Source organism: Nicotiana tabacum, chromosome 22 (assembly GCF_000715075.1).
Source record: "Nicotiana tabacum cultivar K326 chromosome 22, ASM71507v2, whole genome shotgun sequence".
Taxonomy (NCBI): domain Eukaryota; kingdom Viridiplantae; phylum Streptophyta; class Magnoliopsida; order Solanales; family Solanaceae; genus Nicotiana; species Nicotiana tabacum.
In genome coordinates, this window is record NC_134101.1 from 263,548 (window position 1) to 285,269 (window position 21,722).

Here is a 21,722-nt window from a genome sequence, read left to right on the forward strand (position 1 = left end):
TTGTTGGGAAAATCGGTTTCCTTGTCATCTTCCCAGCCAGGGGTTATTAGCTAGTTATTTTTCTCTATAATTTTTTGCCATTCCTGAGGGTTATAGCGGAATAGTTATTCATACTTATCTGGGTGGCTGAGCAAGCCAACTGATGGGTCGCCTTTTTCATACCTTTCTCGAAGACATTATACAGATGATTTGCACTTTTTCTTTTTAAGCACCTGGTAGTATTTTGTTGGATACTCAAGGCATTATTAATAGGAACATTCAATATTTCATGGGCACTGACTTGTGAAAGGATCTTTGAACCACCATAGATTTCTTTCTTAGATGTCATTGTGCATAATCTGGTCATGGTCGGACATTATTCCATCTATCCTTTCAGAGAAATCGTCTAGATCATATCCTCATATCTTACATCATGTAAGGCCTCATAAAATTTCACCTAAGGCCCCAAGGAAGTTCATCGGTTAGCTAGTATGGGGTTCGTCTTACCGGCTCTAGTGAAGGAGGGGTTATTGTGCAAAATAGGGGCGAACCATCATTTGTTGTGGAAGTCAAGGATTAGCAATATGACAATCCATTGCTGGTACAGTTGAAGGAGGGGATTCACAAACATAAGACCATGGCTTTTTCTCAGGATTCGTCATGATTCCTATTCAGATGTACGTCATAGGGATTTGGAGTTCCAAGAGGATGATTGGGGATTCTTGAAGGTTTCCCCCATAAAGGGGGTTATATGGTTTGGTAAGATATGAAAATTGAGTCTGAGGTATGTCAGACCGTACAGAATCATTCAGAAGATTGGTTAGATGGCTTACAAGCTAGAACTACCTCCAGAGATCTCTTTAATGCACCCAGTGTTTTATGTATCCATGTTGAAGAAGGTGGTTGGGGATGCGTCGCTCATTGTTCCGGTTGAGATTATAGAGGTTAATGAGGAATTGACTTATGAAGAGATTCCAGTTGCCATTCTTGATAGGCATGTCCGAAAGCTGAGATTGATAGCCATTCTTGTTCATACAATCATCAAAAATAATGTTTTCAAACATAAAATGAATGAGTACTAGGAAAGGGATGGAAGAATTTATCAAATCCTTGCTTCCGAGTGTTTGGCGCCTCCCTCTTCTCTCTAAATCACGTCTCCCCCTTCAAAAATAGGTTTAGGTTGGCTTTTATATGAGTTGGGAGCATCTAGGGGTCGAAATAACCGAGTCCTAGTCGAAAAAGGACACTTTCCCGTCTTGAGCGTCCAGGGCAGCGTGGGGCGCTGGCCCTGGCGCTCAAATATTTTGGTTGCTGTAATTTGCGCCACAGCCAGTGCCCCATGCTGGCTGTGGCCCTCAAATCTCACTTTTTGCATTTTTGTCCCACTTTCGCTCCAATTCGCGCCCTTTCGTCCCAAATTGCATCCGAATGATCCCTACACATAGAAATACCAAAATTTAGCACAAATAATTATATTGAACATCTCAAATCGTCGAGACATGAGCAAACTGTGAGGAGATATATATCAAAATATGCATATATTAAGCCGATTATCAATACCCCACACTTAGACTCTTGCTCGTCCTCGAGCAATGGAACTATATTAACACCACCAAAATGTACTTAGCACTATGAAAGAGGACTTGAAAATTAATTCAATCAAACACCCTACCTTTTGATTATGATCGATGTCCTCAATTAAGCATGAACACACAAATTTCACATTCTTCCCGTTTTTAAATAGCCCAAGTATACTCAATGTTATTCAACCAACTCAATAAACTCAAGCAACCTCTCCCCAACCACCTTACCTCAAGAGACGACTCGTTACCACTAAGCATATTCAACTCACGCACTCACCCAACACAAGAAAGTGTACAACATCACCAATCCGACATGAGATCAAGTGCCCTCATCATAAGCAAAAGAGTGAATAGCAAAGTAGTCCACAAATTTAAATATGTCATTGAACATAAATTAAGGACATCACAGAATTGAAAAACATTCACTCACTCTCACAAAGAATTCATGTGCATCACGTGGTCGTGCCATAAGCTTGCCCGTAGTGTACAACTCTACTAATCTAAGCTAGCTAAATCTAGGATCAATTAGGACTTTAAGGTTGTAATGTAGGCTAAGGGACGGGTAGGATACATTTAGGAATATTGACTAACCTTCCTATGCACTTTAATATACTACACTCACAATTAAAGCGCAATTGTTTCGCAACCCATTCACTTCTCATACACCATAACTAACATAGCCCTCTTTTCCATCAAGCACCTCTATGGTTTCACTAGCAGGAGTGAGAAGGATTAGGAGGTGTGTCTTTCTACATTATTTGAACTTTTGTTTACTCTTTCTTGGAAAAAATTTACTCTTTTTTATTTTTTTTTTATTTTTAACACACTCCATACATTGAAGTTCATAAGCTAGTGACCTTTATTCACAATTTTAGTGCACCTTAAGGGCCCTTCCATGGTTCCACTCGAAAGCCACTTCCGAATCTCTCACCTTATTTCTTCTAGCGACTAAGTGCCTTAAGGGGTAAAGGTTCAACAATCTCACATTAAGAAAAAAGTAGGAGTACGGCTTGTAATGTGGGTGCCAAGGAAACGGTCTATAGGTTCAAAGGGGATAGCAATGGGAAAATTATATTTGTCAATGACAAACACCTTTATGGTCAAGCAAGAAACTCCTATGTCATCTCCTAGACTAGCACGACTTAATGATTTCGCGTTGATTAACTTACAGGGCAAGTTCTAGACTACACAAGATAGCATAGAATATCAACAATCCTTACACACACATGGCACTTGACTCACTCAAGACGGCTTTGTAAGACTCTCAGGTCAAGCAAGCATATCAAGTTGAGAATTGTTTTAAGCAACACTGCATTAGGTGGCATACAAGTCAATCGACTGAGAAAAAGGCGTCAAAGAGTAGGCTACTTAATTTACTTTGGCATTACAATTCAAATCATATATGCAGGAAGATAGAGCGCATGCCCTAACTTAACTTGCCAACACCAAACATATCAAAAGGTATCTCTGAGCACCTCCGTTTTCTCCCTTATCCTACTAAAAAAAAAACACCCGGTTCGAGTTACACCCTTGGAAAAGAACCAGCGTCCAAAGAAAAACCAAGGGATACTACTAAACTTTCAAAAATAAAACAAAAGAAAATATTTTTGGTATTTTTAATCGGACTTTAATCCCTCAAGAAAATTGTCCAACGGATCCATCGTCAGGAAAAGTCCAAGTTTTTGTTAATTTATTTTTTAATCTAACTAATTAGACTATGTTAGTCTTAAAGTAAGCTAAAAGGTGATTAAAGAAAAAAAAATAATAACACTAAAAAATTTAATACAATACGATTCAAATAAAATTTAATACAATTAAAAATTTAATCTAAAAATAAAATTTAATACTAAAAAATTTAATACACTTAAATAATGCATAGTCCCCGATGCTTAATAAATTCAAAAATAAAGTAAGGTGGAAAGAAAGAACTCCCTGTTAGTCGGTGTGTGCCTCATCAGGATGCCAACCAGTTGCGGCAATGGGCTCATCATCATCTCCTAAGGGTACCAAAACCATTGGTCGGATAACTTCATCATCATCCGCATCCTCATTATCAGATTTCGTGTCAGTGTTTTCATCCTCAGACGAATGAACGGGACTGCCCAACATCTGCTTGGAAGAACTGGAGAGACCACTTCGCAATCGCGTGCGTTCCTTATCTGACACCCCAAGCCTGCTCAAAATAACATTGAGGGATTTGTAAAGATACTTGTTGAAATTTTTGTCACTCTCATTCCTAGCGGCTTGGGTGAGCTTGGATGTGGACTATATCATGAGTGTGATTTCTAACAATGCTATGGGTGCCTCCACTACCTCATCATAGCCAGGGTACTCTGGTACCCGATGAGATAGCATGTATTATGTCAGGATGTTGCCAAAATAAAACCTTTTGATCCTTCCTCCAAAACAGGTGCGGGTCATCTCCCCAAGTATGAGCTCACCCACATTTATGGGGTGCTCGGTCATCAAAACGTAGATCACGCACACTCGAGCTTGAGTGCACTAACTATTATGCACAACGAGAATTAATCTAGCTTGCACAAAGTTTTGCCAGACCTTGGCCTTTTTGTTGAAGTCGAACCAGAGCATTTCAAGGTGAATATTTCCCTTAGTTCGCGTCCATTTTGCATTAGAATCAACGCCACAAAGTGTGTGACGTATTGCTTGGTAGCGTGGACTTTTGACAAACTTTCGAAGCCTTTGTGGGTTAGGGCTATCAACTCCCAAAAAATGACTCAAGGCTTCCCTATCCATTGGAATTTCCTTTCCTCTAACCCACGACTCGTCATTTTTCTCGTTCCAGTTGGCATATAACTCTCTTGCCATGATGGGATTTGCCGGGCCTGGACATTCGAGGAGCTTATCCATCTTGTTTTCAATCAATGTAGCAAGTACATCCGGGAAGTTCCGTTCTAAAGCCTTCTCATTTATCCCCATTTTAGACACATATCTCCCATATGGAACAAAAGTATCATGCCATTTGATGACGTCATCCCGATCAAGTTCCACTCGAGGCCGTGGTGGCCTCGTAGACCCGCTAGCCTGTTGCTTTCCCTTGTCTTGTCGGGTAGAGCTCTCGCCTTGCTTGCATTTCTTTGGAGGGGGAGCAGTAGTGGAGGACTTCCCCACTTATTTTCCTTTAGCGGTATCGTCACGAGCCATAGCAACCTACACATGATAAACACAAAGATGAGAATGAATCAAGAGATGTTGCCTAAGGTCATCGTGAGAGGCAAGATGACCCCATACTTAAAACCGAGGGCTATGTATAATCGAATCATAATATTGATTCGATGTGCACCAATGTGTCATCACAAGGCTATAGGTACTTAAACTGCCCTATGCCATAAAATTCAATTAGTCTAACATGGCCGTAACTTAACTACGGTGCAAGCATAACAAAGCTAAAGTCTACATTACTACACTATTTTAGTACACTAACTACAACTTACAAAAGTTTACAACAAGATACAATACCCCCAAAACACCCCACACTTCGCCCTAACTCATATACAACTACACTCGGCTACTTAGACTTCACCGGTGTTCAAATTTACTCTCTTAAGCATTTTAGCAAACACCTTGTGGGCATCAATTTTGCTCTTCTCTTTCAACAATGGTGGGAGAAGGTGGGCCTCCCAAATTTACATGAAGTATAGGGAATTATAGTTTACTACTTCAAACACAACTGCACAACCAATTTGTTTGCACCAATTTCGTGTATAATCATTACACCCACAATAACATTAAAAGTATGTTTAAGAGACCTAGGGGATTTGAGGATTGGGGGAGAAAGAAGACTACAAATACTCTAAGAACTTCCAAAATACAAGAAAAGAGATAACAAGAAGAAAATATCTTAGAGTCTTGAGGTGGAATTGAGCAATGAATATTGAAGAATATGAGAACTTGAGAGAAAGGGAGAAGAGGAGCGGACCGTGTGTTTTTGGAGAAAAGGGGGGGTTTTGGGTTTTAGCTATTTTAATTTAGGTGGGGGATGGGCTTTGGTAATTGGGTATGGGTTGGGTTGTGTGTGTATATGGGTAATTGGGCAGGGTATTTTTACATTATATACATTACACACATTCCACGCCATTTCAACCTACAAAGGAAAACATTATGGCCTATAAAAGAAAAAAAAAACTATGCTTCGAAAGCGGTAACAATTGGGTTGCCTCCCAATGAGTGCCTGATTTAACATCGCGGCACGACTCAACACATGTTTAAGCATCTGCCAAGTCCACTGAGATCTTGTGACGTGCAATGTCAGCACCCCAATAATGTTTTATTCTCTAGCCATTTACCAAGAAGGTACCAGTTGAGCTCGTATCACGCAGTTCCACCGCACCGTGAGGCCTCACACTTACCACTGCAAAAGGACCTACGCAATGAGACTCAATCTTTCCAGGGAATAACTTCAACCTTGAATTGAACAAGAGAACTTCTTGACCCAGCTCAAACTCTCGATGTTGAATGTGCTTGTCATGCCACTTCTTCGTCTTTTCTTTATATAATTTTGCATTTTCATATGTGTGCAATAGAAACTCATCAAGCTCGTTGAGTTGCAGCAACCTATTTTCACCAGCTGAGTCCATATCCATATTTAACTTTTTGATCGCCCAATAAGCTTTATGTTCATGCTCAACGGGCAAGTGGCATGCCTTCCCATAAACCAACCTGTACGGAGAAGTACTTATGGGAGTCTTGTATGCAGTTTGATTTGCCCATAATGCATCATCCAGCTTCCCTGCCCAGTCTTTTCTATTTCCACTTACTGTTTTCTACAGAATCTACTTTACCTCTCTATTTGAAACTTCTACTTGACCACTCGTTTGGGGATGATAGGAAGTAGAAACTTTGTGCTTAACTCCATAATTTGCAAGAACATTATTCAGCAATTTGTTACAAAAATGAGTTCCTCCGCCGCTTATTAACACTCTTGGAGTCCCAAATTGCGTGAAGATGTGCTTCTTTACAAAGCTTACCACTACCTTTGCGTCTTTTGTAGGAAGAGCAGTGTCCTCCACCCACTTAGAAACATAGTCGACCACCACCAAGATGTACCTGTGGCCATTAGAATATGGGAATGGTCCCATGAAATCAATCCCCCAAATATCAAAAAGCTCTACTGCCAGAATATTTTGCAAAGGCATTTCGTGCTTCCTCGTGATAGTTCCGGTTCTTTGGCATCAGTCACACTTTTTAACAAAGGCATGTGCATCCTTAAACAATTTTGGCCAATAGAAACCGGATTGTAGCACTTTTTGGGCGGTTCTATCCCCACCGTGATGACCTCCATATGGCGAAGCATGACAACCATGCAATATAGCATTCATCTCTTACTTAGGAACACACCTCCGCACCAACTGGTCTACGCATTGCCTATATAAGAATGGCTCATCCCACATGTAGAGCCTCACATCATGTAAGAATCTTCTTCTATTATCAAGTGTCAATTCTAGTGGTGTCACCCCACTTGCAATAAAATTCACATAATCCACATACCATGGGGCTTTACCTGAGGTGATTGCTAATAACTTCTCATCAGGAAATGTTTCTTTGATTGACCCTCCTTCAGCTACATGGTTCTGACTTTCTAATCTGGACAAGTGATCAGCCACTTGATTTTCTGTCCCTTTTCGATCTCGGATCTCTAAGTCAAATTCTTGCAAGAGGAGGACCCAACGAATCAGCCTCGGCTTGGAATCTTTCTTTTCAAACAAGTATGTGATAGTTGAATGATCTGTGTAGACGATAACTTTGGTTCCCACTAGATAAGATCTGAACTTCTCAAACGTCCACACCACTACAAGCAACTCTTTTTTAGTAACTGTATAATTCATCTGAGCTGGATTCATAGTTTTGCTCGCATAATAAATGGAGTGAAATATTTTATCCCTTCTTTGCCCCAAAACAGCTCCGATTGCTATGTCACCTGCATCACACATCAACTCATATGGCAGTCCCCAATCTGGGGCGATGATAATTGGTGCAGTCACCAACGTTCCCTTCAGCTCCTCAAATGCTTTCAGACATGCATCATCAAACTTGAAGGTGACATCTTTCTCTAGAAGCCTGCATAACGGTGAAGAAATTTTCAGAAAATCTTTATTGAATCGACGATAAAAACCTGTATAGCCCAAGAAACTACGAATGCCTTTGACGGATGTCGGTGGGGGCAATTTTTCAATCGCCTCCACCTTTGCTTTATCCACCTGCAGACCATCTTTTGACACCTTGTGCCCCAAGACTATACCTTCACGTACCATGAAATGGCACTTTTCCCAGTTTAGTACCAATTTTGTCTCTTCACACCTAGCAAGCACTTTATCAAGGTTCATTAAACAATTATCAAAAGAACACCCAAACACAGAAAAATCATCCATGAAAACTTCCACAAATCTTTCAACCATGTCAGTAAAAATAGCCATCATACACCTTTGAAAAGTCGCAGGTGCATTACAGAGACCAAAGGGCATTCTTTTGAACGCATACGTGCCACAGGGAAACGTAAATGTGGTTTTCCCTTGGTCCTCTGGGGCTATAGCAATTTGATTATACCCCAAATAACCATCTAGGAAACATTAGTATTCCTGGCCAACTAACCTATCAAGCATTTGGTCAATGAAAGGGAGGGGAAAGTGGTCATTTCGGGTGGCATTGTTCAATTTTCTATAATCTATGCAAATTCTCCACCCGGTGACAGTTCTTGTAGGAATTAAGTCATTATTTTCATTAACCACTACAGTCATCCCCCCTTTCTTAGGCACACATTGAAGGGGGCTTACCCATTCGCTATCAAAGATTGGGAATACAATACCTTCATCAAGCCACTTAATCACTTCTTTTCTTACCACCTCTTTCATGATTGGATTTAGGCGGCGTTGTTTCTCTACACTTTGCTTGTGTCCGTCCTCCATGAGTATTTTATGCATGCATAAAGCTAGACTAATGACTTTAATGTTAGACATCGTTCACCCAATTGCTCGTTTGTGCTGAGGTAGCACTCTCAACAACTTTTCTTCCAGCAATTTAGACAAGTCATAAGAAACAATAACAGGTAAAGTGTCAGAACTACCCAAATAAGCATATTGAAGGTGAGGGGGTAGGGGTTTAAGCTCCAAATTTGGAGCTTCTTCAATTGTCGGCTTTGGAGGAGATCCACTTGGCTTATTCAGGGGCTCAAACGGCTTTATTCCCTACATGTAACCACAAGATGCATTTAGGATATGCATCATCTCCTCAACCTTATCATCAATATTCAAGCTATCAAACAACATGCGTGCTTTTTCTAGAGAATTGTCTAGATACACACTCGTGTCAAGAAGTTTCTCATCCAACTCCACAACAGATATCATAGAGAGCTCCTCATAGTGGCGGGGAAGTTGGATCGCTTTGTAGACATTAAAAACGGCTTCCTCGTTGTCCACCCTCATAATCATTTTTCCTTCTCTAACTTTAATTATTGCATCACCAGTAGCCAAGAGAGGACGTCCTAATATGATTGGAACTTGTTCATCAGTCTCAAAATCTAGAATAATGAAGTCAGCTGGGAAGATAAATTTCCCAATTTGCAGCAATACATCTTCAATCACTCCTTCAGGGTAGGCTATGGGCCTATCAGCTAATTGCAACATCACAGTAGTTGGTCTTGGAGCTCCCAGACCCAATTTCTTAAACAAGGAAAAGGGCATTAGATTTATGCTCGCCCCCAAATCACAAAGAGCACGACCCACGTCAATATTACCAATTCGCATAGGGATGGTGAAGCTGCCAGGATCCTTAAGCTTTTGAGGAAGCTTGTTTTGGACCCTTGAAGTGCATTCCTCAGTAAGTGCAATTGTCTCGAACTCAGTCAATTTCCTCTTGTGAGACACTATATCTTTTATGTACTTAGCATATTTTGGTATTTCACGAAGTACATCCACCAATGGAATATTCAATTGAACCTGGATCAACATAGAGAGAAATTTGTTGAACATGCGATCATCATTCTTTTTCTGCAATCTCTGGGGGAAAGGTGGTGGTGGCCTTGCAGCCTTCACTGGCTCTGAACCTGCATCATTTTTCTTTGACTCGTGTATTGCCTTAGGGATCAGCTCCCTCTCAGGTATAATCTTGTCCTTTCTCTTCTTTGGCACTTCTTCTAGTTCCCTCCCATTTTTGAGTGTAACTGCATTAACTTGAGGGTTTTTCTCTGTATCACTGGGAAGAGCGCCTGCAGGTCTAGTGTTTTGATTTGTAGCTAACTGTCCCATTTGCCTCTCAAGATTTCTGAAATTTGTCCTGAGCTGTTGATTATCAAGCAACAACTTATTCAGCAAGTCATTCGTACTCTCTTCTGTTTGTAGGGGTGGTTTCTGAGGTTGATTAAAATTTCCTTGCGGCCTATACTGATTCTGATTCTGTTGATTTCCACCACATGAGAAGTTAGGATGATTCCTCCAATTTGGATTGTAAGTATTCCCATATTGTGCATGCTGATTCATTGAACCTCTGCTTTGTTGCCCCACATAGTATATAGATTCCGGATTCGTGGGGCATATGTCACTCATATGACTGTCACCACATAGTTCGCAGAAAATAGACATCTACTATACATGTTGCATCTGTTGTGTTTGTTCCATTGTCATTCTATTCATCTGATTTGCCAATTTTGCTATATCGGCTCTCATGGCTGAGAAGTCATCAAGCTCAATCAACTCGGTTGTCTTCTGTTTAATTGCCCTTCGTGAGTCCCCATCTCCTTGCAAATTATGGTCATTAGCAGTGAAGTTATTTAGATAGAGTTGTATTTCACTATACGACCTCGCCATGCAACTATCCCCACAAGCTGAATCAAGATTCATCTTTGATGCCTCATCTAGTCCATCAACAAAAGTTTGACCCAATACCTCATAAGTCTGACAATGATGCAGACAGTCTTTGAGTAGCTTCTTGTATCTTTTCCAAGCTTGACGAAGTGTCTCGCCATCTCGTTGTTTGAAACCAAGAATTTGGCTCCTCAGCGACTTTGTCTTCTTAGTGGGGAAAAACTTGATTAAGAATTTCCTTGCTAGATCATCCCAAGTGTGGATTGAGTTCGCGGGCTCCTTTTGCAACCAATCCTTAGCTTCCCCCAATAGTGAAAAGGGAAATAGTGTCAGCCTGACATAGTCCTTGGAAACGTTCGGATAATTGTAAGTGTCTGTAATTTCCAAGAAGTTCTGAATGTGCCTCTGCGGGTCTTCATGAGATAGACCCACATATTGCCCTGTGGACTGAATCAGCTGTACCATGTACTGTTTGAGTTCAAAGTGCCCCGTGATATCAGGCTTCACAATAGCCTGAGTCATATTCGCAAGATTGGGCCTTGCAGCTTCTATCACCGCATGCTCTTCATTACCTGCCATCTCTGTTGGCTGTGGTTGAACTACAATGCCAAACTCTCCCTCTATTCTAGTTCTTGTTTCGACTTCCCTCCTCACTCTATGAAGTGTTCGTTCAATTTGTGGATCAAAAGGAAGGAGGTTGTTTGCTCTTCTACTCCTCCGCATTCAAGAGAAGATCCCGCGTTAACACAAACAAGGAAAACTGAAAATTAAATCTTGAACAAATAACTAATAAAATCTTAACTCAGTCAAGTAGCTAATTTCTATGTCCCCGGCAACAGCGCCAAAAACTTGTTGCGATCAAACACACCCACGCAAGTATAAGTGGTCGTCAAGTAATAGAGTAGTGAGCAGAGTATCGTTCCCACAAAGACTTATGATTCCCTCTTTGACTAATCCAAACTTAAATAGCTTATCGATTCAAGCGATTTCTTACAAAATAGATAATTTGTCTAATTTACTACCTAAAAACTATCAAGTATAGAAATAATAGAAATCAACCACAACACTTAAATAGTTTCGAATAACAATCAATAGGCGATAATATTCCAGGGTCACGGGTTATCTAACAATCATGTTGCATTCTTAGCTTAAAATAACTAATTTATTTATCTGGATTGTTGATTGACAGGGTTGATATTACTCATAAGAATCTGTCGAGTCCTTACTCACCTATTTAAGCTAACTTAATACCTATATGTCTATGGAATTAAGATTAACAAGAACGCATTTACAATTCTTGTATTGCAACTGAGCAAGGCAATTAGGTATATGTCTATCCTAATTGTGAATCTGTTCCCCGATGCCTGGGATTAAGAACTTGCTCTATTTGATTCTATATGGAATCTAGAATTCCCACTTTCGAGTTCAACTCTAGATTCGTAGATAGTATTTTACTATTAGCTACTTAGCAAAATAATTAAAAATAAAATTAAATAAACAACCCAATATAATAAAATCAACTTCATCAAATTAAACTTCAAACGTCAGCATTCATGTATACCCATGACCCTAGAACAATAGGGTTCTTAGCCACTCATGTTCATACAATCATCAAAAATAATGTTTTCAAACATAAAATCAATGAGTACTAGGAAAGGGATGGAAAAATTTATCAAATCCATGCTTCCGAGTGTTTGGCGCCTCCCTCTTCTCTCTAAATCACGTCCCCCCCTTCAAAAATAGGTTTAGGTTTGCTTTTATATGAGTTGGGGGCGTCTAGGGGTAAAATAACCGAGTCCTAGTCGAAAAAGGACACTTTCCTGTCTTGAGCGTCCAGGGCAGCGTGGGGCGCTGGCCTTGGCGCTCAAATATTTTGGCTGATGTAAATTGAGCTACAGCCAGTACCCCACGCTGGTTGTGGCCCTCAAATCTCACTTTTTGCGTTTTTGTCCCGATTTCACTCCAATTCGCGCCCTTTCATCCCAAATTGCATCTGAATGATCCATACACATAGAAATACCAAAATTTAGCACAAATAATCATATTAAACATGTCAAATCATCAAGACATGAGCAAAATGTGAGGCGATTTATATCAAAATATGCATACATTAAGCCGATTATCAAAGTGTTATGGTGAAACTAACAGGTCAAAGTGGCCACCTCGGAAGCCGAGAAAGAGATGAAGAAGAAGTATCCTCATTTGTTTTAATAGCTATGTAGTTTTGTCCATGATGATAAAAGCTAGCTTTCTACAAATGATGTTTCCCCTGAACAGCTTATGTGAAGGATACTCTTTCTTGGTAATGTAATGTTTATAGCATTATGGCTGGTGTTGTTGCCATGTTATTTTACATCATAATGTTATGGTTATGCTATTAGGACTGGTTTTGGGATTCTCTGGCAGGTGGATAGGCCCGATTACAGGGGAGACTCTGGCAAAATATTTAGAAATTTAGAGAGTTAGTCAAAATTTGGAACTGCTAGTTTGTGAAGTAACAATTGGGTCACATTGGATGCTAATGGCAAATTTTGACCCTCATTCGAGGACGAATTATTTTGAGCGGGTGAAGATGTAAGGCCCCGTAAAATTTCAACTAAAATCAGGGGTTTTGTGGCGCCGAGGTAGGCTAATAAATTTGATACTTGTAGAAAATAGTCGCGGTGAGCTTGCTTGCCGAAGTACAAATTTTTTGGGTTGAACAGAGCATTGGCAAGTTGAAGAAAAATTCTTGTAGAACAGAGCATTTATGTGGTCCATTATGCGATCGCAGAACTGATATGCAAACCATAGATCTGCAGCAGAGCAAAGCAGAGAAATGCATGAGTTCTCAGTTCTCTTTTTGAAGAAGTTTTTCCCACATACTCGCAAGGAGGAGTTGCTTAGAGATTTTGAGCAGCTACGCCAGGGGCATATGACTATGACTCAGTACGAGATGAGATTTAGGGATCTGGCTCGTCACACTATATGTTTTGTTCTCACTGAGAGAGAGAGTGGTGGCCTCAACTATTGTCTACGTTATAGTTTGGCTCGAGAGTGTGAGACTGATGCTACGTTTGACCAGGTAGGCAAGATTGTTAGGTGTTTGGCAAAGATTCACACGCTTGAGCACGATGAGGGGAAGTGCATGAGCCCCGTGGTTTCGGTGGTTTTAGGGGTACCTCATCTGGAAGTCATTCACATCATAGCAGAGGTCGTCCTTTTAGGCCCGCTCAAATGGCTTGTCAGGTTCCTCGTGGTTGATCATCTAGCCACAGTTAATACAACACTCGTCCAACTTAATCGTCATTCAGTTCCCTTCCTGCTCAAAGCTCGTACCATACTCCATCAGTTCAGGGTTTAATAGTACTGGATTCTTCTAGTGGTTATTCTAGTTCCCGGGGTACGATTCTGGCCCCACAATCATTCCAGTTCGAGGTTTCCAAGATTGTGAAGAGCTGGGACATGTGAGAAAGTATTACCGCCGTCATTACATAGGTCTAATGCAGTAGGGAGGCCAGACTATGACTCTTGCACCATTTTCTACACCACCCGCCCAGCCAGCTCGTGGCAGAGGTTGTGTGGGATAAGTTCTCCCAGAGGGGGAGGTAACTCAGGTGGTGTTAAGGATAGTTTCTATGCATTTCCTACCAGACCATAGGTAGTTTCTTCTGATGCTGTGATAACAGGTATTGTTTTAGTGCGCCGCAGGGATGCTTCAGTATTATTTGATCCAGGTTCCCCTTATTAATATATGCCATCATACTTTGCTCGTTATTTGGATATACCTCGTGATTCTTTAACTATGTTTGCTCATGTATCTATGTCGGTGGGTGATTCTACTATTGTGGACGGTGTATATCGATCTTGTGTGGTGACTATTAGGGGATATGAAATTAAAGTTGATCGTTTATTACTTAGCATGGTTGATTTTGATGTGATTTTTGGCATGGACTGGTTTTTGCCATATCTCTCTATCCTTGATTGTAACGCAAAGACCGTGACATTGGCGATGCCGGGGGTGCTGAGGTTAGAGTGAAGAGGATCCCTGGATTATGTTCCTAGTAGGGTAATTTCACATGTTAAGGCTCAACGAATGGTTGAGAAGGATGGTTGGCGTACTTGGCCTTTGTGAGGGATGTTAGTGCTGATACTCTTATCGTCAATTTAGTTCATATAGGGATGGATTTTTCAAAGGTGATTCCAGCAGTTTTGTCGGGCATGTCACCTGACGGGGAAATTGATTTTGGTATTGACTTGGTACTGGGACTTAGCCCATCTCTATTTCACTAGACCGCATGGAACCTATAACGTTGAAGGAGTTAAAGGAACAGTTGTAGGAACTACTAAATAAGGGCTTCATCAGGCAAGTGTGTCACCTAGGGGTGCACCGGTTCCATTTGTGAGGAAGAAGCATGGTACTATAAGTATGTGTATTGACTACAAATAGCTGAACAAGGTTACAATTAACATCACGTACCCACAACAATGCATTGATGACTTTATTGATCAACTTTAGGGTGCTAGAGTGTTCTCGAAGATTTATTTGAGGTCGGGTTACCATCAGTTGAAGATACGGGATTTAGATATTCCGAAGATGACATTCAGGACGTGCTACAGTCACTATGAGTTTCTAGTGATGTCTTTTACACTGGCCAATGCCCAGCTGCCTTTATGCACTTGACAAACATTGTGTTCTAGCCATATCTTCATTCTTTCATCATGGTATTCATTGATGATATATTGGTGTAGTCACGAAACTAGGAGGATCATGAGCAGTATCTGAGGATCGTACTCCATACATTGAGGGAGAATAAGCTATATGCTCAATTCTCAAAGTGTGAGTTTTAGCTCGATTTAATGGTGTTATTGGGGCACATGGTATCTAGTGAGGGGATTAAGGTTGATCCGAAGAAGATTGAGCAGTTTCGAGTTGGTCTAGACTATCTTCAGGAACAAAGATTTGGATCTTCTTAGATTTGGCAGATTATTATCGCCGTTTTCTGGAGTGTTTCTTATCCATTGCTACACCTTTGACTAGATTGACCTAGAAGGATGCTCCTTTTAGTTGGTCCGATGAGTGTGAGGTAAGCTTTTAGAAGCTCAAGAGTACATTAACTACAACCCTAATATTGGTGTTGCCTACAGGTTCGGTGTCATACACTGTATATTATGATGCGTCGCCTATTAGGCTTGGAACGGTGTTGATGCAGGACGGTAGGTTGATTACCTATGCGTCTCGACGGTTGAACGTTTATGAGAAGAACTACCATGTGTATAGAGTTAGTAGCCATTGCTCATGCATTGATGATTAGAAGGCACTATCTATTCGGTGTTCCATGTGAGGTCTATACCGACCATCAGAGTCTCTAGCTCATGTTCAAGAAAAAGAATCTTAATTTGCCGCAACGAAGATGGTTACACTTGCTGAAAGACTATGATATCACTATATTATATTATTTGGAAAGGTAAATGTGGTGAACGATGCATTGAGTATGAAGGCTGAGAGTATGGACAGCATGGCATATTTACCGGTAGCAGAGAGGCCACTAACCACGGATGTTCAAGCTTTTGCCAATCTGTTTATGAGATTGATTGTTTCAGAGCCTAGCCGCATTCTTTCTTGCGTTGTGGCAGTTCGTCGTTGGAGGGTATCAATGCTCGACAGTTGGATGATCTTCACTTATTGGTATTGAAAGACATAGTGCAACGAGGTGGTGCTAAGGAGGTTGTGATAAGTGATGATGGTGTTATGCGGCTTCAAGGTCTGATTTGTGTTCCAATTGTTGATGGGTTGAGAGATTTGATCCTTAAGAAGGCTCACAGCTTACTCTATTCCATTTAACCAGGTGTCATGAAGTTGTACCGTGACTTGAAACAATATTATTCATGGAAGAGAATAAAGAAAGATATTGTTAATTATATATCTCGGTGTTTGAATTGCTAACAGGTGAAGTATGAGCATCAGAAATCGAGATGGTTGACTCATAGATTGGAGATACCAGAATGGAAGTGGGAGCGCATCGCTATGGATTTTGTGGTATGCTTACCACAAACCTTGAAGAAATATGATACAGTCTGGGTTGGTATGGTCTGGTTGACTAAGCCCAAACACTTCATTCCGGTGATGATTCCTTATTCTTCAGAGTGGTTGGCTCAGATTTACATTCATGATATTGTTCGGCGTCATGGAATGTCCGTGTCTATAATTTTGGATTGAGGCACTCAGTTCATATTGTAGCTTTGGCGAGCGGTGTAGTGAGAGTTGGGCACACGGGTAGAGCTGAGTACAACATTTCCTCCCCAAAAGGACGGGTAGTCCAAATGCATTATTTAGATATTGGAGGACATGTTATGTGCCTGTGTTATCAATTTTGGAGCTTCATGGGATTTGTTTCTTCCATTAGCAGACTTCGTCTACATCAATAGCTTCTAATCGAGTATCCAAATGGCTCGTTACGATTCCTTATATGGGAGGAGATGTTATTCTCCGATTGGTTGGTTTGAGCCTGGGGGGCTAAATTGTTTGGCACTGATTTGGTCCAAGATTCCTTAGAGATGGTGAAGGTGATTCAGGAGCAGATTCGTACAACATAGTCCAAGTAGAAGAGTTATGTTGACCAAAAGGTTCATGATGTTGCATATAAGGTGGGTGAGAAGGGTCTGCTCAGAGCATTGCCCATGAAGGGTGTGATGAGATTCAGGAACAAGGGGAAGTTGAGTCCTAGGTATATTGGCCCTTTTGAGGTTATTGAGAGAGTTGGAGAGGTGGCCTATAGACTTGCCTTGCCACCTAGTCTATCGGGTGTTCACTAGTATATCTTATTTCTATGTTCCAAAGTATTATGGTGATCCGTCACATGTTTTGGACTTTATCACGGTGCATTTAGATGGGGATTTGACTTATGATGTGGAGCTGGTGACCATTTTGGATCGGTAGGTTCGGAAGTTGAGGGAAATGAATATAACGTCAGTGAAGGTGCAATGGAGTGGTCAGCCGGTAGAGGAGGGTACATGGGACTCCAATGATGAGATGCTTATCAGATAACCTCACCATTCTAAGACTCCAGTTATGATTCTAGACCCGTTCGAGGATGAACATTTGTTTAAGACGGGGAGAATGTAACGACCCGACTGGTCGTTTTGTGTATTGTAATCCCATTCCCCTATCTTTTTACTCTTCTATGTTTATTTGTGGTTATGTGACTCTCAGAGTGGTTGGTTTGGTTTCGGGAAGGTCCTGGAGTGAATTGGGAAACATAGTCACAAAGTTAGAAGCTTAAGTTGAAAGAGTTACCGGAGTTTGACTTTTGTGTAGATGACCCTAGAATGGTGTTTTGATGATTCCAACAGCTTCGTATGGTTATTTTGAACTTAGCCTTATGTCGTTTGGTTCTTTTTGGTGAAAGTTGGAAAGTTGAAGGTTTGGAAGGTTGATAGGTTTGACTGAGAATTGACTTTGTCGATATCGGGCTCGGATTTTAGTTCCAGGAGTTGAAATAGGTCTTTTATGTTATTTGAAACTTGCATGAAAAAATAGGGGTCATTCCTGGCTGACTTGATGTGTTTCGGAATGCGTTTTTGAAGTTGGAAGTTCATTCGGCTGGAATTGGGTGCGATTCGTGGTTTTGATGTTGTTTTGTGTGATTTGAGGCTTTGAGTAGGTTCATGATATGTTTTGGGATTGGTTTCAGTAATTGGATAGGGTCCCGGAGGCCTCGGGTGTATTTTGGATGAGTGTCGGACAATTTATTCATGTTTGGCATAGCTGATATCTAATGTCTGGTTTTCTCCTTCGCGATCGCGAGGAGTAAGCCACAATATCGTAGAGTGTTACAGATGGCAAGCAAAATGTATTTCACGTTCATGAATTAATGACGCATTAGGAATGAATTAGATGAGACTTATCATCGTGATTGTGATTGGACAGTCGCGTTCTTGTAGAAGGGTCAGTTCAACTGGGGTGTCAAGTGGTAAGCCTTCGCGACCACGATGTTGTTTCTGTGTTCGCGTAGTTTAGGAGCGTGTTGTGCTTCGCATTCACGACCATGGTCTCGTATTCACGTAGTGTCTTTTGGAGGAGTGGATGTTTGTTCTTCGTGATCGCGAGGATGGGTCCGTGATCACGAAAGGGTAAGCCTGGGAAGACTATTTAACATCTTTGTTTCGAGAGTTTGGTCATTATATCACATTTTGAGTGAGAGAGGTCGATTTTAGGCGATTTTGGAGGTGATTTCCACGATTTAAATTGGGGTAAGTAAGTTTCACTCGGATTTGTTTATATTGCATGATTCCATCCTTGTTTTTAGCCTTTAATTCAACAGCAACAACAACAACAACCCAGTATAATCTCACAATTAGGGTCTGGGGAGGGTAGAGTGTACGCAGACCTTACCCCTACCCCAAGAGGGGTAAAGAGGTTGTTTCCAAAAGACCCTCGGTCAAGAAGAAGAAAAATAAACAATAGACAATAGGTCAGTGACAACAATTGAAGATGAAAAATATTAGCAGCATCGTAAGAAGTAAAAAAATAGATGTAAAATCAATAACTATAAACAACAATACTACCATAGAAAATAGTGAGAAAACTACATAAACCACTAACAACCCACAGCAAAACAACAACAGGCCAGCCCCCCCTCCTTAACAACCCTAATGCTCGACCTCCACTCCTTCCTATCCAGAGCCATGTCCTCGAAGATATGAAGTCACGCCAAGTCTGGCCTGATCACCTAACCCCAATAATTCTTATGTCTCCTCTACCTCTCCACGTACCTACCAATGCTAACGTCTCACACCTCCTAACCGGGGCATCTATGCTTCTCCTCCGCATGTGTCCGAACCATCTAAGCCTCGCTTCCCGCATCCTGTCATCCATGGGAGCCACGCCCACCTTCTCCAGAATATCTACATTCCTAATCTTATCTGGCCTAGTGTGCCTGCACATCCATCTCAACATCCTCATTTCTGCCACTATCAACTTCTGGATATGGGAATTCTTGGTTGCCCAACACTCAGCCCCATACAACATGGCCGGTCTAACCACCGCTGTATAGAACTTGCCTTTGAGTTTCGGTGGCACTTTCATGTCACACAGGACTCCATATGCTAACCTCCATTTCATCCACCCCACTCCTATACGGTGCATGTCATACTCGTCTATCTTCCCATCCCCCCTGAATAATTGATCCAAGGTACTTGAAACTCCCTCTCTTAGGGATGACTCGAGAGTCAAGCCTCACATCCATGTCTGCTTCTCCTGACTCATCGTTGAACTTACACTCCAGATATTCTGTCTTAGTCCTACTCAACTTGAAACCTTTAACCTCAAGGGTCTGTCTCCAAATCTCCAGCCTCTCATTAACGCCGCTTCGCATCTCATCAATCAGTACTATATCATCAGCGAATAACATACACCATGGAACCTCGCCTTGAATATGGTGTGTTAGGTATCCATCACCAGGTAAATAAGAACGGGCTGAGCGCAGACCCTTGGTGCAATCCCATAACAACCGGAAAGTGCTCTGAGTAACCTCACATAGTCCTAACCCGAGTCTTAGCTCCCTCATACATGTCCTTTAATACCCTAATGTAAGCTACCGACACACCTTTCCCCTCCAGGCATCTCCAAAGAACCTCCCTAGGAACCTTGTCATACGCTTTGTCTAGGTCAATAAACACCATGTACAAATCCTTTTTCCTATCCCTGTACTGTTCCACCAACCTCCTGATAAGGTGGACAGCTTCCTAGTGGACCGACCCAGCATGAATCCAAATTGGTTGTCAGATATAGACACTGCCCTCCTCACCCTTCCTTCCACCACCCTCTCCCAAACTTTAATGGTATGGATTAATAACTTGATGCCCCTATAGTTGTTACAATTCTTGATATCACCTTTGTTCTTGAACAACGGTATCACCGTACTCCACGTCCATTCATCTGGCATCCTCTTCCTTCTGAAGATAACATTAAATAGCGCAGCCAACCATTCCAAGCCTGCTCTACCCACACACCTCCACAATTCTACCGGAATTTCGTCCAGCTTGGTCGCTCGGCCCCTTCTCATCTTGCGCATAGCTCCCACGACCTCCTCAGCCGTAATACGCCTACAATACCTAAAGTCTTGGTGACTCCCGGAGTGACCCAATTCCCCTAGCACGATATCTTTGTCCCTTTCTTAACTCATAAGCCGGTAGAAGTAATCCTGCCATCTCCGCTTAATCTGGGCATCTTTCGTTAATACTCCGCCTTCCTCGTCCTTGATGCACCTCACTTGATCCAGGTCACTAGCCTTCCTCTCTCTCGCTTTGGCCAGCCGAAATAGCTTCTTCTCCCCTCGTTTTCCCCCAACTCCTCGTACAGACGACCAAACATTGCATCCTTTGCCTCCGTGACCGCTAACTTTGCCTCCTTCCCGGCTTCCTTATATCTTTCTCTATTCACTCTCCTCTCTTCCTCATTTGTGATCTTCACTCACCAAAGATATGCTCCTTTATTTGCTTCCACATTACCTTGGACCACATTATTCCACCACCAGTCGCCTTGGTGCCTGCCATAGTAACCCTTCGAGACCCCTAGCACCTCTCTCGCCGCTTTTCTTATACAGTCTGCTATAGCTGTCCACATCTCGATAGCGTCCTCACTAATGCTCCAGGCGCCCATAGCCATCAACCTTCCCTCCAAATCTTGATCTTCATCCCTCGTCAAGGCTCCCCACCTGATCCTCGGTTGACCCTGGACAAACCTCTTCTTCCTCCTTAATAATATACCGACGTCCATCACCAAGAGCCTACGTTGTGTCGCGAGAGTCTCACTCAGGATAACCTTGAAATCCACACACAGCTGCCTATCACCTCTCTTGAGGAGGAGGTAATCAATCTGAGTTTTAGCCACCATACTCCAGAACGTAACCAAATGCTCCTCCTTCTTAAAAAAACTAGTGTTCCCGATCACCAACTCAAAAGCTCTAGCAAAATCTAACAGTGAGGTACCTCCTTCATTCTTATCCCAAAAGCCGAATTTACCATGCACCTCTCCATATCCATCAGCAGACGACCCTATATGCCAATTGAAATCCCCTCCTATGAATAACTTCTCCGCAAGCGGCACACCGCGCACCATCTCGTCTAGCCCCTCCCAAAGCTTCTTTTAACCTCCTCTTCTAAGCCCGCTTGCGGCGCATATGCACTAATAACATTCAGAGTTATCCCATTTACTACTAACTTAATCGCCATTAATCTATCGTTCACCCTCTTGACCTCTACCACTGACTCTCTAAGTTCCCTATCAACCAAAATACCCACTCCATTCTTACCTTTCCTGCCTCCCGAGTACCATAGTTTATACCCCTCCGCATTCCTCACCCTC

General features: G+C 41.8%; 1 protein-coding gene across 1 annotated transcript; it reads right to left on the reverse strand.

Annotated features, from left to right (window-relative positions):
* Positions 1 to 20,828: 20,828 nt before the first annotated feature.
* LOC142176512 (uncharacterized) lies at positions 20,829 to 21,476 on the reverse strand. The gene has a single exon (XM_075244440.1). The coding sequence runs from the start codon at positions 21,474 to 21,476 to the stop codon at positions 20,829 to 20,831; it is 648 nt and encodes a 215-aa protein (XP_075100541.1).
* Positions 21,477 to 21,722: the final 246 nt, after the last annotated feature.

What these genes read in the sequence shown, in the direction of transcription:
- LOC142176512 (XM_075244440.1), bottom strand. Translation starts at nt 21,476, where the DNA reads ATGGTGCGCGGTGTGCCGCTTGCGGAGAAGTTATTCATAGGAGGGGAT.